Below are 23,546 nucleotides of genomic sequence, written 5' to 3'. Positions count from 1 at the left end.
GACATGTGGTTTACAAATACCAAGTGTAGGTAAAGTATTTTGTGGTAGCAAAAGTGGTCAATAATGTGCTTTCGACCAAGTGTAAGTGCCTAAGCTAGCTGGCATCTATGACGTGGTGTAAGCAGCTGGACAAATGGAGAGAGAGAGATGCCTAGCTTTTGGACTTTTAGTTGTGGCTACTGCGTCGGGGGAAATGGTAATATGGTATTATTTTTGTTTTAAGATACGGTCTCACAGGCTATACCAAAATGCATTACTATTAAGTACTCAAATGTAAACATTGTGAAATAAACAAAATATAAACTATCACTTGTAGCTGCTGTTGCTGCAGCATTAGTTATAAATGATCAAAATTAATAAAAAGTATATTGCCATATTGTAACTTTTTTTTTGGGAACGCTAACAATTATATATTTCGGCAAAATACAAATATAGTACAAAAACTGTTGACTAAGCCTACTTGCTATTTGGGAATTGAGGCGGCAGGTGCCGCCAGTGGCAGGACCTCCAGCTTGTGCGGATCGCTGTGATCGCTGACGAAGTGCAGCACTTCAAAGCCCACCTCCACCATGATCAGAATTATGATCATCCATTCCAGTCGAATGTGATGGGCATCGTTTAGGTTGTGGGACACCAGCTCGGCCAGTTCCACGCAGTGATTGATCTTCTCGTTCATCACCTTGGTGCGCCGTGAGATGCTAAAGTAGGAGCACACCTGCAGATACAACGCCTCCAGTTCCTCGCGATCCCAGTAGAAATCGGGAGCATCCAGCAGATCCGACGACAGGTTGATCACATGACGCAGGGCAAACAGTTCTCCGGTTTTTCGCAGCATGGCCGCCCGCGAGATTCTTAGTCGGCGACCACGCTTTAGATCCTCGGTGAGATGCTCAATGGAGTCTATATAGCGGTCCAGTGTGGCTTCCCACATGCCCAGCTTTATCGACTGCGCCATCGCATTGGAGAAGGTGTACTTGTACAGGAAGCTATCCGTATCGGCGGTGACAAAGAACTTGCCATTTTGGAAGAATGCCCGAGACGTGACATTGAAATCACTGCTCTCCGCCACCAGATCGCCCTCCACATCCACCGCCGTCGATGGGATATAGGTGTAGGGCATCACCTCGCTCTCCCCGTGAACCAGGGCACTCACATACGATTCTCTTTCGAAGGCGCGCAGGAAACTAAGCACATTGTTCGTCTCGATGTCGCTGCAGTTCCAAAAGACCACCGAACCCTCGCGAAAGAAGAATATCTCTCGCGGCTGCTGACCCGTCGGATATTTGGCCGCCACAAAGAGCACATTCTGTTCCACGTCCAGATTGTCTGTGGAAAAGAAACGCTTCGTCTCGTACAGGTTCTGTTCGCGAAGGGCTATCTGCAGATCCTCCAGATTGTACTCCTCGGCTGTCGTGTAACCACGGGTGTTGAGAAAACCCAAAGCAGACAGTTCATCGATGGCCAAGCGCTTCTTTCGAATAATCCTGGTGCGAATGGGCGATAGAATAGACTCCAGGCGCTCCTCAGCTAGCGGCAATGGTTTTACCCGCGGCTGCGTTTGGGTTCTGGGTGCAGAAGCTGCTTGAGCTGGCGCCGCAGCCGATGAGGTGGCTTCACTGGCCAGCCATCGGCGCCGGCTCATCATACACTGCGTCTGCAGCTGCTGGCGCGGAATTCGAAGTCCTCCCAGGACCATCTGCCCGAGTCTCAGGCGTGCAAAGTTCATGGCGTTTCAGTTATTCTACAGCAAAAATTAGTGGCCCATTTCTGGGAGATGAGATCGGTTTGGTAACGTATCGTATCTGGTGGCTATATAATATAGTAGCCGGCTTCCGATAGTCGTTTGTTGTGATTATCGAATTCGATAGGCACACAGTGATGAACTTGTTTCCCAGCCGTTAGCTATTTGTAAGATATGAATTTCCATGATTGCTTGGTAGTTATAGTACAATTTTGCTAGCTGAAGTGCTGTTATTTTTTAAACATCAAGAATGGATACGAGACTTCAAGACACATCAAAAGTTGTTGAAACCTTGTACCAGTAACTACAAAATACATCGAACCTGGCTACAAAATAGCTAAAGTGTGGGAACTTTATTTTGGTGGTAAAAAGCTGTGTTTTCCAGCCAACCGCCTGCACTGTTGCGATAACGATAGACATCAGCTGTTTTCCTTGCTCCCACTTAACCATTTTCTTCCCCGTTTGGGGCAAAACAAAACGCAGTAACTACTCAACATTCAGCACGTGCGGCGCCAGAATTCAGGACGCACTGCAGCGGGCAATAAGAACAGGAAGCAAAGCGGATGTGCAACACCGCATGATAGCAACGTAAAATGAACGCATTGCGCAACATCTTTACATCGCGAACGCTCAACTATTTGCGACAGAATGGACAAAACGCTATTCTCAACGCCACCCAGCAGCAGCAGGCGGTGGACGCCGTTCCGCTAACCACCGATGCCGACACGCTGCTGAAAGCGTCGCGTCCAGCACCTCTTTCCATACCGCGCTCCATACTCGATGCGTGCCATTTCACGGCCAAACAATTTGACCTGGGATGCACTTCGTCCGGGAACCAGGCAAATGGCTCTCTGTCACCAACGACACTGAAGCGCTTCGGACGCATGCAACGCCGCATGGAGCTAGTGTACCGCTGCAAGCTGTGCAACACCCGCAACACGAAGACCATCAGCGAGGAGGCCTACTATAGTGGCGTGGTGATCCTACAGTGCGACGGCTGTGCCGTCGACCATTTGATCAAGGACAATCTAGGACTATTTACCGGCAGTGATGGTGATAGCAGCATTAGCTCTGGAATCAGTACCAGCAAGAATATCGACCAGGTGCTGGCCGACCGGCATGCCCGCGTCCGCGTGATCAAGGTGAACGAGCGCGGCGAGCTGATTTAGGAACTCTAGTCAAAGGGCATCAGTACAGGAGAGAACCTGGTGCCGTCAACCTGCGAATCGTGTCTGAGGAGGACACACTCGACACGGGGTGGCGCATTGAACCCAAGCACCCAAGTACCCAATTGCAAACCGGAATCCCACATTCTGTTTCCGAGCTCAGCTGGCTGTATATAATAATTGTACTGTAATTGTTGATTGTTTCGGGCCGTGAGTAATGCCTACAAAGTGATTAAAGGAACGCCCAGTTCAATAGCTAAAAACATATTTGTATATGGCTAAATCTGTTATTGCGCTGAATACTATCTAATCAGGGTACACAGAAAGCAAAATGTCAAAAATTGTTGATATGAACTCGAAATGTTTAAGTTTAACTGAATGTATAGCTGCAATGATCAAGTTTGTTAATATACGCTGTGCCTATTTTATATTGACCTGGTTTTCTTTCTGTGTACGCATATATGCTAGACGCTGATTAATGTGACTACCTAAAACTCTAAATTTCGCCCCGTCGAAAGTGGACGTATCTGGAGAGACCTAGAAGCCGGTAGAAGTCGAGGGGGCCGGTGGCCGCTTGCTAATTGATCGAATCGATCAAAACACAGCCGGGGTGCTAATCATCGCAACAATAAAAATTGGCATGCCGCCGATTTGCCGACGCAATGGTGAAATGTGCCGGGTAGGTATAGATACGGCTTTGGCGCTAGACACTAATGTATACCATATATAAGTATGGCGAACACGCCCCTGTCGAGTGATCGGTTCTACGTCTTAAGGGGCCGAATCCCAAAGAGATATGCCCCCAAATGGACTAACAACAGCGGATTTTTGGCGCTGGCGGCACGTGGACGGGTGATAAAAAGCCCACGGAGTCTTTGGTGAACGCCAGGTAGTCCTACCAATTATCATTCTCATTTTTTGACAACTAAATGAGCCCTCTTATGTGTTTCGACTAATGGAAAATAAAGTACAATCCAAAGATCATAATTATTATAGAACCCAATGCAGTTAACCACTTATTATTTTTAATTATTTTGAGCTGATTGATTCAGTGTCATATAGGCATACATATAATTCGAATCCCCAACTAAGCATGACACTGCGCCTTTTGTGACGTCAAGACAATTCAAAATACATATATTATTTAGAGTAAACAAACAAGATGATTCCACGGCATCGCGTCTAGCTCCATCGCTATAGAAGCTTCCCACACGCGCGACAGCAGGTGTAAAGATACAGATACATCGGTTATCTTTGGAGGCAAATGGAGCTGGGAATGTAATTTAAGAATATGATTTGTTGGAAAGTAAAAGAGAGTAATGCCCGACCTTTAATGAAACTATGGGGGTGTGTTTTTTAAATTATTTAAACCTATTTATTCGAGAATACTTCGAATACGCGTGTGTATATATTGTATGGTACTAAAATCTCATTTGATATTACTAGGATAAATAAAATTGTGATTTGCTTCTGTTGTCTCTTAGTTAATTTACACAGTTTAGAAGACGCTTCTTACGGTTTAAAATTTTCATTACGATGCTACTTTGTTTAAATATTTCGTTCTTTTTCGGATGAGTTTCTTTTTGCTTGTTTTGTAGGTTGCGTGTGTTTTTGTTTTCCGTCTGATTCTCCTGGAAGCGCACTTTTGTTACGATTCTTGTGATTATTAATCTCGCTCTGGCTCTAAATTGTTTTGTATTTTCGTCTCACTTTTGTTAACTATTTCACAATTTGTTTGAATGCTCGCCCAAATCCAAAGGAAGCCGACGGACCTTGATAAGCGGTCTTGGATTTTGGTTAATTTCGCATTAATGAGTTAGCTGCCGAGCCGGATGCTCTGCGAAATTGTGCTAAATGAACTTAGGCTTAAATGAAGTTTTCCCCAACTGGGCTCTGGGTTCTTGTTTCCGTATGCTATATTGCCATGGCTATAGCTACGTGTCGTATGCTGTTATAGTTAATCGGCCTGCTCGAGTTATATATTTACAGATAGGATTACATAGATGTACGATAGGTTAAAGTTACGATTACAGGACGAAGTCGCGCGATATTTTCGAGAACGTAACTCGCCTCGAAGTGTATTACAGATTCAGTCGTTCGCGAACAGTGCGTTTCATGGCCATTAGGCAATTACAATGTCAATGGCCACGCACCGTGCAGTACATTATGTTTGTGGGTGTATTTCGCATTGAGTGGCTTAAACATAGGTGCTTGTTAGATGCTTAGTAACTTAGTTATTGCTGTTAATTATCGGCTTAAGTTGCTGGGCTTTCCGGTTCGGTCTATCAGTTTGATGGCAATTGGCTGCTGCAGTTGTAGTTCTTGCGTATAAATATATAGTTAGTACATAGAATACTTTATGAAATACTTAGTTCTGGAATGCATCTACTCGCTCACATCGATTTTCGTGGGACGGGGAGGAATGTATACAATTCTTACATGAATAATCAGATTGTAATGCTGTCTGTGTCTGGGGAGAAGAACTCGAAATTGGCACTGAAATGTTAAGCATTTGTTATTAATAATAAGTACCTCTCTACCCCTCTCTTTCTGGCCCTTCCTATCTCTGTCTCTGTCTATTTGAACTTACTCACGAATCATTGGGAAGTCGAAGGAAGTGTTTGACAAGTTGCTTAAAACTAAAGTTGCATTCATGGGCGTTGTTAAATACTTTTTGCGTTTAAGTACGACTACAGGTAAGTGGATTCGAATAGAATTCAATTAAATTAAGGTTAGCGTCGTTAATTAATATCTAAAACAAAATAATATATGAGACCCTGTTCGCGGTTTCGATTCAGACAAAATTATAGATACAAATATGATATTTGTAAGATAGCTGCATGCAAAGTTACTCATTTTGACAGTGAAATAGTTTCGGTTTCTGCGAAAACTGTGTCATTTCAGTTAGCTGACAGTGCTTTCAACTGAATCAAATTGCAAATAGGACTGAACATCGTGGAGTCTAAAACTAAGATTAAGAAAGCTAACTAAGCTGCCTAAGTTGCTGGCAATTTAAAGACGTTACAGTTGCAGTTGCAGTTACAGTTTCAATTTCAGTTACATGTAAAACTATTTGACATAGCGACCACGCCCACGACCACGTCCGCGCCCCCTACCGCGGCTCTTGGCCTTGGTGCAGTCCTTGTCCTTGTCCCTCTCCCAATCCCTATCTCACAGACTGCTACGACCCGAACGCCCAACAGCGCCGACGGCACCATTGGGTCGATTGTGGCGACGCTTGTGCAGATAGAGGCCGGCCGCCTGGGCGAACGCCGATCCGCATATCTGGCAGACGTAGCGCTTGATTTTGTCGTGGATCTGCTTGTGGTTCTGCAGATTCTTTGTCGACTTGAATGTCTTGCCGCAAATGTCGCACTTGAACTCCTCGTTGCTGTAGTGCTGCTTCAGGTGCTCGAACAGGCTGTTGCGCGCCACAAACGATTTATTGCACTGCGGATAGTCGCATTTATAGCACCGCTCCCGCTCATCCTGGTGGACAATTCGATGCGCATTCAGGTGGCCCGGCGTGGCGAAACTGCGGCGGCACACATCGCATCCATACGGCTTGGCAATGTCACTGCCTCCACCACCACCTCCGCCCATTTGATCATCATCGTCGACCATGTCATCGGCTGTTTTAGCAGCGTGCGTCCTTCTTCGACGGCTGCCGCTGCCTCTGGATTCCTCGCCCTCGACTCCGATCTCGTCGTCTCCTATACCGCCTTCCATGATGCTGTGATTCAGCGCCAGCGAGGGCAGGAACAGCTCCTCGTTGTGGCGCCGCAGGTGCTCATCGTAGTTGGCCTTCTCCCGGAAGCTGGCCGTGCACAATTCGCAGTTGAACTTAATGTCGGTTACGCCGCCCAAATGCAGCTGCTTGTGGCTGTCGAACTCCTCGGCATTGTGGAACTGTATGCTACAGATATTGCAATAGTAACCGCCACCCAAACTGGGCTGGTGGGTGAGCATGTGGAGGTCCAGTTCCCTGAGTGTTTGCACTATTTCCGGACAGTGTGCGCACTTGAACGGCGGAATGTCGTCGTCCATAAAGTGCATCTGATCGTAATACAGATAGTTCGCAATAAATTTCTTGCCCAGCCGCTCGCTATTAAGACGTTCCATCTTCTGCTTGGAGTAGTCGAATCGCAGCTGGGAAATGCGCTTCGAGATCTGGATGGTGGTCACATCGATTAGCTGCTGCAGTTCAATGGCCATCTGGTGGAGTCCCTCGCCGCGTCGCTCCTTGCTGCGGTAGTCGGGATCGAAGCGGTTGTAAAAGCACTGGTACCGCTTCACCATGCTCAGCAGCTTGGCGGTTGATGTATCGTTCCAAATGGCCGAGAAGCGGCGGCGATATGAGGTTTCCTGTCGGAAGGAGGAGAGTTATTGATTGACATTTGGATATCGCCCACAAAACTACCAATTTCCCATGCACCGAACAACTCTGATTAGGCATTTATGAGTTGCATTGTGAGGTGGGAAGAGAAGACTCTATTACTGCGCATATGCAGCAGAAGTTCGGTTTATAAATTAATTAGTGGCGAAGAAAATCGGCCCTTACATTTCCAAGAATTTAAAATCGATGTTAAATTAAACGGATGATTTTGTACCCATCACCCTTACCACGACGTTAGATAAAAGGATTTCTCTACTCGCCCCCCTGTTAACGTTAATTAATCCGCTGTCTAGCTTTCGTTTCAATCCACCCCCATTTGGGAGAAGCGGACGCATAGTATCGAATTCAAGGGAGGACCACTAACCTTAACAACAGCATCGGACATCTTATCGTTGTAGCTGTATACCTCATTGAGGAAATGCAGCTCCTTGAAGTACCACAGCGTACTGATGTTGGTCTTCTCCAGGGCCATGCGATTGCACTCCCGCTTGTACACCGTCCGCAGGTTGTCCCACTTGCGGGTGATTGCATCCTTGGCCAGCGAGATGTTAAACCGGCTCTTGAACTCCAGGACAATCCAGTCAAGGAAGCGGGCGCGCTTCACCCGATCCCGGAACTGCGCATTGCCGTGGTCCCACAGAAAGGGGTTGCGCTGATACGAGTGGATGAGAAACTGGATCATCTTGCGGTCCTTGATGTGCATCGTAACCTCCCGGTCGCGCTAAGGGGTGGGAAAATAACAAAATCATTACAAATAGGTATATGGAAATTAGTGAAAATTAAGGGTGAAATAAATGTAGCTTTTAAATCAAAGGATGAAAATTTGTCACAAAATATGCATATTTATGTATATAGTATGAAAATGGAGCTTACTCCCAGCAGGGACTCCTCCACCATCTCATCATAGCTGAGAAAGTCCGATTCGGGTCCAAAGCCACTGTGGTTAACGCCGTCGAATCCGGCAAAGTCCATGTACTCCCCGGAGTTGTCGTCCATATAGCTGTGATCCGGATCACCGTAGTCGTCCATGGAGGAATCGCCGTCGCCGGCAATGAGAACCTCGCTAGATATGTCCCTCTGGCGCTGCTTTGTGACCTTTTTGCGCGCTCGCGTCTTCGAACTGACCACCGGCACATCGCTTTCGGGCAGTATGGCCTCGTCCTCATCCTCACCAGCCTCGGAATCGTGTAGCCGGTGCTCGTCATCGTCGTCCTCGTCGGCGACCACTTCATCATCGCTGCAGGGCAGATCCTGGAGCTCCTGTTTGATGACCATTTGGGGCTCCAGCAGCGCCGTGTCCGCGTCTGTTAAGTCTTCAATCTCGTGGAAGTTGAGCAGATCCCCATTGCGACCGGACAGGGACATGGGCTCGCCGAGATTGAAGGAGTGACGGGATGCGGCGGCGGTATTCGCCACAGACTGGTCGCCCAGGTGAACTGTCTGCATGTGGCCGATGAAGGAGTCGAAGTAGAGGAACTTCTCGCTGCAGAAGATGCATCGCAGGGCAAAGTACTGGAAGTCCTCTGTGGCCGTCACCATTCCGCAGTCCTTGGTGCAGTGACGGAAAATCTCCTCGTCGTTGGTACGTGGATACGCCAGGACACTCATCGCGCCGCCTGCGGATCCTCGTCCTGTCCGGTTAACGATCGGAATTCAATTGGGGCTCTCGGTAAGCTACGCTGCGGTCGGCGCACTCGAATATCGTGCTTTATTTTGACTTTATTTTATCCCGATTTGGCCAATAAAAAAAAAACTTTTTAGTGTTGGGGTTTGGGCGCACGCTTGCATTTCATTTGCTTATCGGAATCGGTGGTAGCTCACCTGCCGATTAAATTTATTTTGGTGTGATTTAGCTGGAAAATAGCCATTTCTAGCGGGAAATATTTAACAATTTCTTAAAATGCCATTTTGTATGTTACTCACTTACATACCTTGTCTGCAAATAAGTAAGATAATTAATAGAAAATACAAAGAGCTACAAAATATAGGTGCTTTAAACTATCGTTATTGTCTTAAGGAAATCGTACTATCGATTGTACTGTTTTGAAGTCTCTAGTTGGCTTTCCCCCGATCTGGTCACACTTGTCATCTAATTTCTTCGATTCGGCTGACTCTCAGCGTGTTTCGATTTGTGCCAATCTTATTGATTTAATTCGCCCGGCAAAGAAAATATCTGTTTAATTGCAAGACGCGATGGCTTCAATTAGCTTGCTGAACCCCAAGGCCGAGTTCGCCCGCGCCGCCCAGGCTCTGGCCATCAATATCAGTGCCGCCAAGGGATTGCAGGATGTGATGCGCACCAATTTGGGACCCAAGGGCACCGTGAAGATGTAAGTGACTTAAACCGTACTTTAATATCCTTTACTTTGCGTTGCAATAGCAGTTTAAGTCAGAATGCAAGTTAATAGACGTAAAAACATAAGTTTTGGCCACAGCTGCGGCGGCTGCAAGTTTAAGGTTAGAGTTGAACTAGCGGCATGCGTCATCGCAAAAGAAAGAGAGAGAATGTTGCAAGTCTGGAGCAAAAAGCTTAGAAACCAAGTGTTTTTATTCAATTTCAAATACAACCTTAAATGAAAAATGCCCCCAGAGGTTTTAGTTTAGTAAGAAGTGTTTGTTAAACTGCATATCGAGCACCGGGTGATTCAGAAAGTGGGAGCGAAAGAGGCGTGACTTGACTCACGCGCCGTGCAAAGTGAAACAAGCATACTAATTCTAGAAACTTCGCAGGTTGGTTTCTGGCGCCGGCGACATCAAGATCACCAAGGATGGCAATGTCCTGCTCCACGAAATGCAGATCCAGCATCCCACTGCCTCCATGATTGCCAGGGCCAGCACGGCCCAGGATGATTCCACCGGCGATGGAACCACCACCACTGTGATGCTCATTGGCGAGCTCCTAAAGCAGGCTGATATCTATCTGTCCGAGGGACTGCATCCTCGCATCATGACCGAGGGTTTCGAGAAGGCCCGCGACAAGGCTTTGGAGGTGCTCGACAAGGTCAAGGTGCCCGTGGAGATCAACAAGAAGAACCTGGTGGAGGTGGCCAACACAAGTCTGAAGACCAAGGTGCATCCCGCTCTTGCCGATCTGCTTACGGACGTGTGCGTCGATGCCGTGCTGACCATTGCCAGTGCCGATAAGAACAAGCCCGTGGACCTCCACATGGTGGAGCTGATGGAGATGCAGCACAAAACCGATACCGATACGCAGCTGGTGCGTGGTCTGGTCATGGATCATGGTGCTCGCCACCCGGACATGCCAAAGCGTTTGGAGAATGCCTACATCCTCACGGCCAATGTCTCGCTGGAGTACGAGAAGGCTGAGGTCAACTCTGGCTTCTTCTACAAGACCGCTGAGGAGCGTGAGGCCTTTGTGCGCGCCGAGCGCGACTTCATCGACCAGCGCGTGAAGAAGGTGATCGAACTGAAGCGCTCCGTGTGCGATGGCACCGACAAGACCTTCGTGCTGATCAACCAGAAGGGCATCGATCCCATCTCTCTGGACGCCCTGGCCAAGGAGGGCATTCTGGCCCTGCGTCGTGCCAAGCGCCGCAACATGGAGCGTCTGGCCTTGGCCTGCGGTGGCACCGCAATGAACTCCTTTGACGATCTCCAGGAGGAGCACTTGGGCTACGCTGGTGTGGTCTACGAGCATGTTCTGGGCGAGAACAAGTACACTTTCGTGGAGGACTGCAAGAACCCGCTGTCCGTCACGATCCTGATCAAGGGTCCCAACAAGCACACGATCACCCAGATCAAGGATGCCATCAGGGACGGTCTGCGTGCCATCAACAACACCATTGCCGACAAGGCTCTGGTGCCCGGAGCTGGTGCATTCGAGGTGCGCGCCTACAACGAGCTGGTCGCCTTTAAGGACACCATCAAGGGCAAGTCCCGCCTGGCAGTGCAGGCCTTTGCCGATGCCCTGCTGGTCATTCCCAAGACGCTGGCCGTGAACAGCGGCTACGATGCCCAGGACACAATTGTCAAGCTGACTGTGGAGGATCGCCTGAGCCCCGAACTGATCGGCCTGGATCTGGCCTCCGGCGAGCCCATGAAGCCGGTGGATCTGGGCGTCTACGACAACTACATCGTTAAGAAGCAGATCCTCAACTCCTGCTCGATCATTGCCAGCAACCTGCTTCTCGTCGACGAGGTGATGCGTGCGGGCATGACGAGCCTCAAGGGCTAGTCCCCATCAATTCAATCGATTCATTCACGTTAACCAAGTTAATGCAACGCCTGCTCCTCAACCCGCGTCTCTCACAGCCCCACAACCAAAAGAAAACATAACGTAAATGATATGGAAACACACGAACTCGGAATGGTTGCGGCTGCAAGTATTCACAATAAAATATATTAAAAATCATACAAAGCTCTATACTAAACGCTAATGTATTTTCTATTTTTATTACCACTAATGTTTACTCACTACAAACCATTGGTTTAAAAATAAATGCTTAAATCGAAACGTCACGTGAATTGCATTTCAAAATAAACGTGTTATTGGATTGAACTTTGAATTTAGCGTTGGCGCCATATGTTTAAATATTTTAAAGTACTGGAGCCAGCGGGCTAGCCGTGACGCAAACCCCCCAACACATGGGGAATACCCCAACTACGTGGTATATTTAAAAAGCACACTGCTGGTCACACCACAGTCAACAGTTGTCGCTTTCGCTGGAAAGCAGCACCAAAAAGAAACAAATTGGATTTCTGAATTGGAAACATTTTCAAACATGATTTCGGTTACTTGTGTGGCGCCCGTGAACATAGCACTCATAAAATACTGTAGGTAAATGAATACAATTCTCATGGGGCATAAACCCATTGGCATTCTTTCAGGGGGAAAGCGGCACGAAGATCTCATTCTGCCCGTCAATGATTCCATTAGCATGACTCTGAGCACCGATGAGGTAAATATTAACGAAATTGTGTAAAGCTCCATTTATTATTATTAAAAGTGACGCATTGTAGCCTTAAAATACCCCTTTATAATATATTTATTATTTAGTGCGGTTAACCAGTTTCAATTTTCCCGCAAATGTAAATATAACGAAAACTTTCTTTTTAACGTCTGACAAGATCTCACAGATTTTCACTTTTCTCCGCATTTTTTCGATTTGTGTATTCACTGAATTTACTTAGAAAACAATACAAATATTTGAACTTAAAAACTTAGATCATTGATATGAATTGTTCAACATCCTGTAGTTTCCAAATTATATTTATAAATATGAAATTTGTTTAAATATATATATGTATATATAATTGTTGTTTGCTGACTATTAACATTTTAAACTAATATTTTTCGTTATCCCATCTTTGCAGCTATGCGCCAAGACCACAGTGACTGCTTCGGAAACCTTTGAGAGGAATCGCATGTGGTTGAATGGGGAGGAGGTGCCCTTTGAAGAGGGTTCCCGCCTGCAGCGCTGCTTAAAGGAAGGTGAGTTTATTGTACAAGATGTTCTAATGCAACATTTTAAACATGCAAATGCATTACCAGTTCATCGACTGGCTGTGGCGAAGGGCTCCCAGAAGGTGTCGCCATCCTGGAAGCTGCACATCGCATCGGTGAACAATTTCCCCACCGCCGCTGGTCTGGCATCCAGTGCAGCCGGCTACGCCTGCCTGGTGTACTCCCTCTCCCGGCTGTACGATATACCGCTGAATGAGGAGCTGACGACGGTGGCGCGACAAGGAAGTGGATCGGCATGTCGCAGTCTGTATGGCGGATTTGTGCAGTGGCATCGTGGAGCACTGGATGATGGGAGCGATTCGGTGGCCAAGCAGATAGCTCCTTCTGCCCACTGGCCCGACATGCACGTGCTCATCCTGGTCGTAAATGATGCGAGGAAGAAGACGGCCTCCACAAAGGGCATGCAGCAGTCGGTGAAGACGTCGCAGTTAATCAAGCATCGCGTGGATCAAGTGGTTCCCGACAGGATCAACCAACTGAGAGGGGCCATCGCAAGTCATGACTTTCAGACATTCGCCGAGATAACGATGAAGGACTCGAATCAGTTCCATGCCGTCGCCCTGGACACCTATCCGCCGTGTGTCTACATGAACGATGTGTCGCACAGGATCGTGTCCTTTGTTCACGAATATAACGAGAGAATGGGCAGCTATCATGCTGCGTACACCTTCGATGCTGGTCCAAATGCATGTCTGTATGTCCTGGCGGAAAACGTACCGCATCTCTTGAGTGCTGTCCAGCGAGTGTTCCCTAATGACTTGGCGGATGGTGGCACTTACTTGCGAGGTCTTCCCATCCCAAAAGTGGAAAATACTGAACATCTGAGCAGCAAAATCGATTCACTAGATGTTCATGCTAAGAATGCATTCAGATATATAATTCACACAAAAGTTGGTGAAGGACCAAGGGAATTAGGCGCTGATGAGAGTTTATTGTTAAATGGACTTCCCTTGGAGCATTAAAAGTGATTTTTAGAACGTATTGCATGAGGAAAGAAACAGAAATTCTTTAAGGAAAATATTTTGTAGAATATATTTATGCGAATAGGTGGGGTGCCTGAAAAATGCACATATAAACATTTGAAAAGCACGATTATCCTTTTTTACATGACAATATTTGAATACCTCAATGAAACACCTTAATTTATTCCTTTTATTTATTTTTACTACCATAAGAATTTCGTCGAACAAACAATTGGCTATTTTTAAATAAAATTCACGAAAAACGGAAATCAATTCCGATTGAAATTTTAGCAAACTTGTGTTGATATTATTTGCATTTATATTATTTAGAGCAAATACGCTGCATGCATTAACTTAATTTCTCTGTTGTTGATTTCGAACTATTTTTAAAGAATACTTGTGGGGTCGCAGGGTAAACATTTGTTTGAATAGAATAAGTTAGCGTTTTGAAATATGTTTATTTATGCACATACATTTGATTGCTTTGTGCACAGAAAACATCTGCTGCTTTAGTCAGCTTGTGATAGAAAACCTCTTCAAACTGCTGAATAATTCAATTTTCCGCCCAAAATGTGATAATAAAACAACTTTTTCAACATTCTACGTTTTCTTTGCCTTGCTAAGAAAATATTTATTATTATTATTATTTTTTTTTTTTTTTTGATATGGTATATGGCAGACTTCAGTTTAAAGTTTACATTTTAAAAGTGAGCGAAGCACTGCTATTTATTTTTATACATTTGTATATGTAGTAGATATTAGATACGATGTAATCCATTTTTGCACAAATTACGTGAATTATGTATAAATAAGCAACAAATGAAGAGCGTAACAATTAGTAAATAAATCTTTGCAGTTGCACTGAGTTTATACTCCTTATTAAATAATTAAAAATAAGTACATTGTATGGTCATGGTATTATAAAGGTTAACATATTTATAAGGTAAGATTGTGGTTTCCTGGTTTCCTGGATACCTGGATTCCTAGTTTCCTGGTTTCCAGCATAAAATAAAATGCATCTCATGTAAAACCCCATGGGTACATAATCAAAATTAGTTTTTACACAACGATTATTTTCAGATTTCCTAATTCTCCATGTTAATTTTATCTACCGACGAATGCAAGAAATAGTAGCGAACTCCACGAACTCATTCAACTCATCCAATTCATATTCTAATGGTGAGGCTTCAAATGTTCCACATAGTTCTCCGGAATGAGTCCTGTTTTCCCATTTAGTGTGCCCTGCAGCCAGCCAGGTTCGTGGGAGTAACGAACTGAAAAGCAGAGAAATCATAAATAGGAATAGGAATACGAATACGAATTTTCCACAGTTTCCACACTCACCATTGGTTATTATTTGGTTGGGCTCGAAAGAAAGCTCGCCCTCGCTTTCTCCCATGCAAGCATAAAGTGTGCGCACACGTCTGTAAGTAACCGGTTTTTGGTGATTATGGTGCAATTAGAACCAATTAATGAATACTCACGCCGTGCCCGTTGACAAATCACGTTTTATTTGGTTGATGTCACGATTACGATGCATTTTGCTAGGCGGATATTCGGTGCTTTCGCTGGCGGGGCCCCCACAGCTGAGGCTAACCGTGGGCAATGTTGTGGCCGTGACGACCTCGTCGCAGGTGGGTCCCAGATGTGGCGACAGCGATGAATTCTGTGACGTTATAAGCGCATAATCATTGGCGTTCCGTGTGCTTAGATGCTGAGCCACACTCCCGCTGTTGCTATTGGCCACAATGGAGCTGCCCAAGCCGTTGTTGGAAGAAAGTGAATCACATACGCTGTCGTTGGAGCTGGATGTTGATGTTGGCATTAGGGGTGAATAATGTTTTGTCTGGCCGTACGAGTGCAGTCCCCGTTGAACGGGCGGATGCTGCTGCGGGCCACTGGCACTGCCCAGGAATCGCTCCTTGCGCATTGCAGTATTTGGCGGGGATACATTGCTTAGACTAATCCGATTGCTTGAGGTAGCACCAGCACTAGACGTGTTCGTATAGATGTGGCTACTGGAGCCCGACTGAGTCACCGGATTGGCCGTGGTCATTAGGTACTCGGGATGTCGAAAATTAGTCGTGCTACTAACCGGTACGGCGTGATGCGATTGCAACGTCACGCCACCGTTGTTAGCACCTATAATACCATAATCGGGCGCGACATCAGTGTCAGTGCATGAGCTGGGCACAAACCGCCGTGTGCTGGCCTCATTTTTTGATATTGTGTGCAGATTATTGATGCTCCCAATGGTCGGCGACAGTATGCCATTCAGCATGTGCATCGGCGGCGACAGAGATATGCATTGAGCGCCGCCCGAACTATTCATGGCCGTCGATCCATGGGCATAGTTGTCGCCATTCGGAATATTTTGCAGGCTGGATGACATGGAGGGCTCTGTGCAGTTGGTTTTGCTGACTACCCGATAGATTTTCTGCTGATTCAAGAACATTGGATTCGCCGCTGTGTTACTGCTGCCCATGGCACCCGTTGAAGCGGCCTTTCCGATTTGAGAGGCCCGTGGCATTCTTGTCGGTGGACTGCTGCGACTGGGGTACATGATGCTGGGCGCCTTCGTGGCGTCCGGCAACTTAACATCAGCGCTGGGCTTGTTCTTGAATATCCTCTCGTAGTTATCAATTAGAATGTTGATGACGATATTATTAAACTTAATATCCAGTATGGCGGCAACTGATTCCTCTCGCGGACGCAGCAAAGTCGGCCCGAAGACCACTCCCAGATTAAATACGGACATTTTGTTCTTCTCGTACTTCCGCGAAACGCTGCAAATATAAATATGCATTGTATAAGTTATCAAAGTTAAAGCGAAACGTATTTAACTGCAGCGTTACTTACTCGGTTAGATGACAAATAACCATGTCGAGCATTTGAAAGTTGGGCTGCGGCAACTTGTAGACCAGCTTGTGCACCTCGTTCACGCGCTGATTGAGGGTTTCTTGCTCTAAAAATATCCATTTCCCAATTAGACTATGTACATGAAGGATTTTCCGAGTACAAATACTTACTTGCTGCTTCAATGAAATCGCTGTGGTATTGATACGTCATCAATGGCTCATTTAGATTTCGCAGATACATTTTCAGGGCACTAGCAATGGTGTTGCTTTCCATTAAATCGCGGTACTTATCGTCGACGAAGACATCGTCGGTTTCCTTTTGATTGAGGCCCAGTGCCAGCAGCTTGCTGATTTTGGTGCCAACGCCACTTTTTCGGTAGATACCCTCATCCTCCAGACCTCGAATCTCTAATACTTGAATGCATCTGCGGATGAACATGAATCCGGCTTCATCCAGATGGTATGCCTCGCTGACTTTGATTTTACCGGGAGCCAGATATGTCTGTGTAGGAATAAAACGATTGAAATTGATGCCGTCACATGTGATCTACTTAAGGAAACGTATTGGATACTCACCGGCTCCGTACCGTCCATGGCGCTAATCCAATAGCGATGATCCTTTTCGCTCAAGGCTTGAAATGTGTAAACGACGCCTGGCTTCTCCTTGAATGTCAAATCGAAGCAGAACCTCTTCTCGAACTCAGATGCCCGTCGCTGGCATGAGAAGAGCGTCAGTTTCTCGTCGTCACGCGCCTCGGGTCTCGTGAAATTGTGATTCATCTGATTGAACTGGAGCATCGTGAATTCTCGCTTTTGCTTCTTGAATGTGCAGTAGTATTTTGTCCAGGTGGCTTTGAATGGCTCTAGAAGGGAGATTTTCAGAATGGAACCTATGATTCGTTCGCAATGAGTTAATTAGTTGAATGCAGCGAATTTCGTTATTATTACATTGTCTGGATAGAAAGATAGGCACAATAGACTACAAGAGTTATAAAGATAATATATTCTTTATATATTATTATCAAGGGGCTATCAATTATTATTATCGGCTCAATAGTCCGGATAATCAAAATGATAACTGCAATAATAAATAAAAAATCTCTGCAAACAAGGCAGTTTAGTTCTTGACCAGAAAATAAATTAAGCTTTTGAATGTGATTATTGTTTAAAACACGTACTTTTCTCCATTAGAAATAGGTAACCACGTTTTGTAAAAATCTCCTCGGGCTTCTGCGAACACAAACGATTAGAAAATGCTCGAGCGCAAACAATGTATCAACTTACTGTGCGTTTTTCCATATACTTTGTTTTCAGTTCAGTCACTTTTTCGCGTGCCTCCTCGAAATTTTCCCGAGTCTGCAAGTAATACGAAGCGTTAATTTGGTATATCGCAATGTATAACGATTGTTCGCCTACTTTTTGGACTTTGTGCCTCAAATCCTGCAGATAATCGCGATGATCCTCCGCCTGTTCGTGCGCTGTGTGGTAGAAAACCAGCCAGCCAGAAATAAATGCGAGCAGTATTTCGACAAATTCGAATTTGATTCGTTCCTGCACTTCCTGGATGCGCAGCACATAGCTCAGCGACTCCTGGATATACTCGCGTTCATGCATCCCCAAACTGGCGTCAGCCTACAAAGAAATCAAATTGATCAATGTTAATAAATACTATTATTGGGATACTGTTTGAAGCCATAGCACTAAATACAAGATGCTCTCTTTCGATCACAATCTATGTACATGTGTGTAATTACCAAAGCTATACTACATCAAAGTTTGATCAATTGCTTTTCGATGGGAGGAGCTTAGCAATTTGGAATCACTTACCTCCTGTATTGTGTTTTCGGGCTTTTTAGTTGACATATTGAGGAAACGCTCCTGCGATTGACAAAATTTCTCCGTCTTTTTATCGAATTTCTTTTTGTTTTCTTTGACGCCACCGATTTGCTTTTTTCGAAAATCCTCCAGTGACTCAATTATGTGTTTATCGGCGAGCGTTAGCTAGGTATTGAGTAATAGGTAATAGATTGTTCAGATTCTAGCAAATTTGGATGCCAATATGCCCAGCAACTTACCATTTTTTCGCGCTCATCCTCAATATTGCCAATTATAGCACCAAATCGCTTGAGGCTTTCACAAATGACATTCTCATCGTCGGTCTGAGCAGTGCCAATGCACTCAAAGTTAAAGTCGTTAAGTAAAATGGCCAATTGTTTCATTCTAGTGGACAGCACTGAAAGAACATTAAATGCAATTTGGTAAACCATTGAAATAAATATGAAATAAAGAGGAAACACACACGGAAAACACATCAGTTTATATCCTACTAGCCTTCGACAGATTTGCCTCACTTGCCACATCTTACTTACTTGTCACCTCATCACATAGCATAGGATTCAAAAATATGTATAAATCGAGCGCCTATTTGCCCAGAACGGCAAAGCCACGTAATCCTGATCCCAATCCCAAACCACGAAAGTAAGTAGCAAGTTCCCAATGTCCATACCCAATTTAACAATATTGTGGCACTCGAAAGGCTTTGCACGGAAGAACAGGAATTTCTGATCTTTGCAAATGCTTTAAAAAAATTTCAAGTTGAGGATCCGACCAAGGGGCTGTCCAAGTTCGTCGTGTTGGACCATGATGTGCCGCCAGCTGAGTACCTGGTGAAGTGTATCCAGGACAACGAGTGTCCGGATGTCATTGTCACCGTCAATGGTCGCATGTTCCTGTGCCACAGGATCGTGCTGAGCATTTACTCGAAGCGAATGCTGAAGCTATTGGCAGGCGACGTAAGTAATATTGTGTTCGACTCGGAGGATCTGACGCCGAAGGCATTCAGCGATGCATATCAATGGATGATTTCCACAAATGGTGAGCTGGACATTTGCGACATGGTAGACATTTTGAGAGCCGCCTACTTTCTGGATGTGCCCGAGCTGCTCGAGGCTTGTTGGCAAACCCTGGATAGTCCTGCTGTCGACGAGTTATCTGCGTTTCGCATCATGTATGAGATGCGTGCCGCCACCAACATGCCAGAAGTATTCGATAAGCTGGCGGGACGACTCAGCAAGGCAACGTTGCCAATCGCATCCAGTCGGGAGTTCCTCAGCCTCAGCGAGATGCAAATTTGCTCCATACTGAAGACCAGTACTCTGGCAGTCAACTCGGAAATGGAGGCAAGTACATCCATCTATCTATTTATCTATCTATCTATCTATCTTTCCATCTATCCATCTTTAATTCACAGCTCTTATACTGCGCCTTGATGTGGCTATCGCATTGCTGGCCACAGCGCCGTTCCAGCACCAATGTGGTTTTGAAACACATCCGCTTTGGCTACCTGCCGCCCACCATGCTGAGCAAGTTCAGGACAAAGGAACGCAACCGGGTGGGTCACTTTGGGGAGATACTGGAGGAGTTTAGCAAGTCGCCCGATGTCAACCAACTCGTGCAGGACGGACTGTTCGACAGCAGTTTGGTCATAGCCGCCTACAATGATCCCAATGTCCTCGAAGACAACGTGGAGTTCAAGCAGGTGAAGCTGATGGATCCACGCTGTTGGATACGGGATCATCGATGTGCATACCATCGGAACGTGACCACGCTGTGTCCGAATATGCGTTACGTAACGCTAGACGATTTCCAAAAGTACCTAAAAACCCTATCAAGGTTACGACCAGATTTTGACAGGCTTTTCGAGTATCCCGATAATGAAGCTAAAGAAGAACTAGATTCTGATTGGGAAAGAGAGCGGAAAATCAATAAGTTGATGCTCTTGAAGAAGGTGGTTGGCATGGATGCGGATTTGGATAGGCATATCGAGAGTATTAGGCAGAAGCGAAGCGATCGAAATCAAGATCCAAAAACTCAGATTGTGCAGGCATAGGGCCTGCTTCTACAAAACGTGAAATTCGCAAGTTGAAATTAGTTATAAATCATGATTGTGTTTGCACTTACTCTTTGCCGCACTCATTAGATCTTTGACCTCTTTGATAATTCGTTTTATTTGATGACTAGTGTGGTCCAGTTCCTTCTCATGCCGATTCAAATTTTCGCGAAAGTCCGGACTGTCGACGATGCATTCTTCGAACTCCAGAGGCTCCAAGCCGCGGCGTACATTTTTGCCGCCGCCCATGATGTTTGCTTTTGCTTTTAATAATATTGATGATTTGCTGCGTTTTTTGTTTTAGCTTTATTTAGGTTATATAGGTTCGCGGCCAATTTCCACCGAGTTGCTGAGTTCATTCGCAGCGGCTGATATATTGTGTATATTTGATGGGGGAGAAAACTGTAGTGTTTGCAACATTTACAGCTGGAATTGCTCCTTTAAATATTTACTATTCAATGCAAATACTGTCTATCAGTTATCAGGTGGCTGATGCATATTGGTAATCCTTCCTGCAAATACAACTGATTTAAGATGTCTTTCTTGAACAACAAATAAAGTAAATTGCGCATAACTTGTGCTGCGGCTGAGTGTCCCGGAATATGCCCAGTTACTCAGGGAAATTGTGGTTAAACTGTTAGTTAGTGGATGCTTAAGCATTAAGAGACGTGATTCACTCGATTCACTCGATTCCCTTTCTTTCATTCTTATCAACGCGGCATTTAAGACCTTCCGTTTTCTCTTTTGGATGACCCACTGCTTTGTGCGGCTTTACTTGCCACAAAAAAGGGAATAATACTACACCGATTAACTAATAACTAGCAGTTGATGCCCACTATGTACTATGTATTGTATTTATTGGTTTTGAGCACGCAGAGCTCTCGATGTTGTGTTTACTGCGACAGACGATGCATTTTGATTTAAGGGCGGTTCCCATTCGATAAACTCTAAACTGCGAAGTTCCGAAATGAAGAGCAGATCCGAAAAGTGAGCTGATGAGATTATATAGAAGGATAAATGGGAACGATGTCCCACGATAAAAAGGGGGCAGTCAGCGACTAACTTTCATCAAGAACGGACGATTGTTAATTTCTTATCGTCTGTGTACCGAGAAAGACACACACTCTAGTAAATTTCTTATCTTTGGCAAACATGTATATACATATGTACTAGCGTTTACCAAAAACAAGTTTAAATACACTTGCGAACACTTTCCTATCACAATGAAACCAGCCACAAGCTGATAAGTCGTCGTCATTACATAAATGCAAAACCGACTTTGCAATTGGAAATCATGTTCAATAAAAACTGCGAAAGTCAAACACTTGGAAAATACACTTTGAATGCTTTTTATTTATGGTTATATTTAACTCATAAAATTGCTTACACACGCCATTTTACTACATCGTCTTCGTCGCCGATGTCTTTCTTATCAGATCTTAAGATAGATAGAAAATTCTCAGAAATAATATGGTTATCAATAAATATTTTAAATAAATTTTAGTGGCTTCCAAGACCCAAGTTTCCAAGTTATCAAGAAGGTAATGACAGCAAAACTAAAAAAAAAATCACAAAACATATTCCTTTTACGCAATAATAATCTTTCCATTAAAATTCCAAAGAACTTTTATCCGGCTCAAGGGACCAAGTGATTACTGATAACCAATTAAATGCCTGTTTTCACTTTCTTTGCCTACAACAACCTTCAAACAGCCTGATAACTTTGTAATTAATATATTCAACCGCTGTATTCAAAGGTTAGGCATCGAAATAATGCAATATATGTATTTATTTGAAGTCGAGTTCAGAAACTACAATTCAAGATCATGGGAAATTTTGTTGGCGAATTTCCAGTGATGGAATGCGCAACGAGTAAAAACACAGCTGTTGCTATGTATTGCCGCTAGTTATACCTTAATACCTGTTGAATACGATAGTATGCTGGATTTTTGGGGCTTAAAAAACAGTTAAACATTCCGCGTTTTAAATTATCTTATCGGTTTTTTTTCATAGTTAAGCCCGCTTAAAGTTGTTGCATGCACGTATGTACATGCATGCAGACATATGTATATGCATACAGATGTGCACCGCCTGTACTTGCATGTTGTGTACATTTGTTATTTAAAAATAACTTTAGTTTATGTTCGCTTAATGATAAATAACTCATTTGCACACTTTACAACACTATATGCATAAGAATGTGTTGAAGGGAGGGGTAGGCGAGAGTTTTTTTTCGTTTTGTCTTCTTTTTTTTTGCATAAACTTGTTAAATTTCGATGTACATATGTAAACATTCGATCATAAAACAGGTTGCGAGGCCACTAACACCATAATTTTGATATCGGACATACCCCTGGGATGAAAATCAACTGCAGCACTAAATCCTTTGTTTATTTCGCATGCATGTAGTTGTTTAAAAAACTAAATAATATATATATATCAGCATACATATACGTAGATACACACCAGCACACATACATACGCAATGCAATGGAATCACAAATAAATAAATCAAATCCTTATAAACGAATCGTTGATGGGCGCATGTTTAGACACTTTTCATATGACTTTAGCCCATTGGAATTCACTTGTACAAAAATAAATGCTCTTAGTTACGAAAGGCAACCGTCGGTAGTTTTTCGCGTACCGCAACCGCACACACATTTGTGCCCGTGTTAAAATTACTCACAGAGTAAACATTAGTGTATGAGTAATTTCCCAACATCTAATGTTGCTCTGATCGAAGAACGCAAATTGACCGTGTCGTGTCGCGCGTTTCGCATCAATTACGCGATATTATTTAGCATCAATTGCATATTTCATTTCATTGTATTCTAAATGCACCACAATATATATATATTACTTTGGCTGTTAAATCTCCGATTAGAAAAAAAAAATTAATGTAGGTCTGATAAAAATACACAAGTTATCTGAACGTGCTGTTAAGTATATTAAATGTGCTGTTAGGCGCATCAAATACTCTGTTTCCACCGTGGTACTTACATTTGCGGGAGTGTCCATAAGCTTTTGCCGTGCCATCCACGTCTCA

At 44.5% G+C, this 23,546-nt stretch overlaps 7 protein-coding genes across 8 annotated transcripts; 4 read left to right on the top strand and 3 right to left on the bottom strand.

The window, feature by feature from the left end:
- Positions 1 to 25: 25 nt before the first annotated feature.
- On the bottom strand, positions 26 to 1,851 carry LOC122623982 (required for meiotic nuclear division protein 1 homolog). Its single transcript, XM_043803395.1, has one exon. The coding sequence runs from the start codon at positions 1,724 to 1,726 to the stop codon at positions 464 to 466; it is 1,263 nt and encodes a 420-aa protein (XP_043659330.1). The 5' UTR covers positions 1,727 to 1,851; the 3' UTR covers positions 26 to 463.
- A 321-nt stretch (positions 1,852 to 2,172) lies between these two features.
- Positions 2,173 to 3,335, top strand: LOC122623908 (DNL-type zinc finger protein). The gene has a single exon (XM_043803285.1). The coding sequence runs from the start codon at positions 2,335 to 2,337 to the stop codon at positions 2,908 to 2,910; it is 576 nt and encodes a 191-aa protein (XP_043659220.1). The 5' UTR covers positions 2,173 to 2,334; the 3' UTR covers positions 2,911 to 3,335.
- Positions 3,336 to 4,858: 1,523 nt separating this feature from the next.
- Positions 4,859 to 9,093, bottom strand: LOC122623907 (putative zinc finger protein 840). The gene is made up of 3 exons (XM_043803284.1): positions 8,177 to 9,093; positions 7,668 to 8,024; positions 4,859 to 7,272 (listed from the first exon to the last, which is right to left on the bottom strand). Exons 1-3 carry the CDS (start codon positions 8,909 to 8,911, stop codon positions 6,079 to 6,081), a joined length of 2,286 nt encoding a protein of 761 aa, XP_043659219.1. The 5' UTR covers positions 8,912 to 9,093; the 3' UTR covers positions 4,859 to 6,078.
- Positions 9,094 to 9,373: 280 nt separating this feature from the next.
- Positions 9,374 to 11,777, top strand: LOC122623613 (T-complex protein 1 subunit zeta). Its single transcript, XM_043802868.1, has 2 exons — positions 9,374 to 9,633; positions 10,034 to 11,777. Exons 1-2 carry the CDS (start codon positions 9,497 to 9,499, stop codon positions 11,496 to 11,498), a joined length of 1,602 nt encoding a protein of 533 aa, XP_043658803.1. The 5' UTR covers positions 9,374 to 9,496; the 3' UTR covers positions 11,499 to 11,777.
- A 202-nt stretch (positions 11,778 to 11,979) lies between these two features.
- LOC122622990 (diphosphomevalonate decarboxylase) lies at positions 11,980 to 13,995 on the top strand. Its single transcript, XM_043801825.1, has 4 exons — positions 11,980 to 12,097; positions 12,152 to 12,222; positions 12,638 to 12,755; positions 12,816 to 13,995. Exons 1-4 carry the CDS (start codon positions 12,046 to 12,048, stop codon positions 13,748 to 13,750), a joined length of 1,176 nt encoding a protein of 391 aa, XP_043657760.1. The 5' UTR covers positions 11,980 to 12,045; the 3' UTR covers positions 13,751 to 13,995.
- A 604-nt stretch (positions 13,996 to 14,599) lies between these two features.
- On the bottom strand, positions 14,600 to 23,401 carry LOC122622987 (rho GTPase-activating protein 26). 2 transcript variants are annotated; one of them, XM_043801820.1, is made up of 13 exons: positions 22,964 to 23,401; positions 20,569 to 21,009; positions 18,684 to 18,841; positions 18,436 to 18,609; positions 18,025 to 18,240; positions 17,893 to 17,964; positions 17,787 to 17,838; positions 17,185 to 17,498; positions 16,780 to 17,110; positions 16,610 to 16,715; positions 15,235 to 16,536; positions 15,095 to 15,174; positions 14,600 to 15,024 (listed from the first exon to the last, which is right to left on the bottom strand). In XM_043801820.1, the coding sequence occupies exons 2-13, from the start codon at positions 20,744 to 20,746 to the stop codon at positions 14,924 to 14,926; spliced, it is 3,084 nt and encodes a 1,027-aa protein (XP_043657755.1). In that variant the 5' UTR covers positions 20,747 to 21,009; positions 22,964 to 23,401; the 3' UTR covers positions 14,600 to 14,923. The 2 variants fall into 2 exon arrangements, with proteins under 2 accessions (XP_043657755.1, XP_043657756.1); XM_043801821.1 differs by having other exon boundaries at positions 17,185 to 17,471.
- LOC122622988 (kelch-like protein 4) lies at positions 18,931 to 20,602 on the top strand. Its single transcript, XM_043801822.1, has 3 exons — positions 18,931 to 19,086; positions 19,145 to 19,787; positions 19,859 to 20,602. Exons 1-3 carry the CDS (start codon positions 19,013 to 19,015, stop codon positions 20,495 to 20,497), a joined length of 1,356 nt encoding a protein of 451 aa, XP_043657757.1. The 5' UTR covers positions 18,931 to 19,012; the 3' UTR covers positions 20,498 to 20,602.
- Positions 23,402 to 23,546: the final 145 nt, after the last annotated feature.

Source organism: Drosophila teissieri, chromosome X, assembly GCF_016746235.2.
Source record: "Drosophila teissieri strain GT53w chromosome X, Prin_Dtei_1.1, whole genome shotgun sequence".
NCBI classification, from domain to species: domain Eukaryota; kingdom Metazoa; phylum Arthropoda; class Insecta; order Diptera; family Drosophilidae; genus Drosophila; species Drosophila teissieri.
The sequence above is the reverse complement of the archived record's forward strand: the minus strand, read 5'-3'. Positions and strand labels throughout refer to the sequence as shown.

Excerpts from the sequence above, each read along its gene's own strand:
- LOC122623982 (XM_043803395.1), bottom strand. The coding sequence starts at position 1,726 with ATGAACTTTGCACGCCTGAGACTCGGGCAGATGGTCCTGGGAGGACTT.
- LOC122623908 (XM_043803285.1), top strand. The coding sequence starts at position 2,335 with ATGAACGCATTGCGCAACATCTTTACATCGCGAACGCTCAACTATTTG.
- LOC122623907 (XM_043803284.1), bottom strand. The coding sequence starts at position 8,911 with ATGAGTGTCCTGGCGTATCCACGTACCAACGACGAGGAGATTTTCCGT. Across the intron at positions 8,025-8,176 it reads TGGAGGAGTCCCTGCTGGGA|CGCGACCGGGAGGTTACGAT; the intron begins GTAAGCTCCATT and ends CCCACCCCTTAG. Across the intron at positions 7,273-7,667 it reads TGTCCGATGCTGTTGTTAAG|GAAACCTCATATCGCCGCCG; the intron begins GTTAGTGGTCCT and ends TCCTTCCGACAG.
- LOC122623613 (XM_043802868.1), top strand. The coding sequence starts at position 9,497 with ATGGCTTCAATTAGCTTGCTGAACCCCAAGGCCGAGTTCGCCCGCGCC. Across the intron at positions 9,634-10,033 it reads CCCAAGGGCACCGTGAAGAT|GTTGGTTTCTGGCGCCGGCG; the intron begins GTAAGTGACTTA and ends GAAACTTCGCAG.
- LOC122622990 (XM_043801825.1), top strand. The coding sequence starts at position 12,046 with ATGATTTCGGTTACTTGTGTGGCGCCCGTGAACATAGCACTCATAAAA. Across the intron at positions 12,098-12,151 it reads CATAGCACTCATAAAATACT|GGGGAAAGCGGCACGAAGAT; the intron begins GTAGGTAAATGA and ends GCATTCTTTCAG. Across the intron at positions 12,223-12,637 it reads TGACTCTGAGCACCGATGAG|CTATGCGCCAAGACCACAGT; the intron begins GTAAATATTAAC and ends CCATCTTTGCAG.
- LOC122622988 (XM_043801822.1), top strand. The coding sequence starts at position 19,013 with ATGTATAAATCGAGCGCCTATTTGCCCAGAACGGCAAAGCCACGTAAT. Across the intron at positions 19,087-19,144 it reads CCCAATCCCAAACCACGAAA|GCTTTGCACGGAAGAACAGG; the intron begins GTAAGTAGCAAG and ends GGCACTCGAAAG. Across the intron at positions 19,788-19,858 it reads CAGTCAACTCGGAAATGGAG|CTCTTATACTGCGCCTTGAT; the intron begins GCAAGTACATCC and ends TTTAATTCACAG.
- LOC122622987 (XM_043801820.1), bottom strand. The coding sequence starts at position 20,746 with ATGGGCGGCGGCAAAAATGTACGCCGCGGCTTGGAGCCTCTGGAGTTC. Across the intron at positions 18,842-20,568 it reads TCTAATGAGTGCGGCAAAGA|TGCTGTCCACTAGAATGAAA; the intron begins GTAAGTGCAAAC and ends ATGTTCTTTCAG. Across the intron at positions 17,499-17,786 it reads CCTATTTCTAATGGAGAAAA|GTTCCATTCTGAAAATCTCC; the intron begins GTACGTGTTTTA and ends AACGAATCATAG.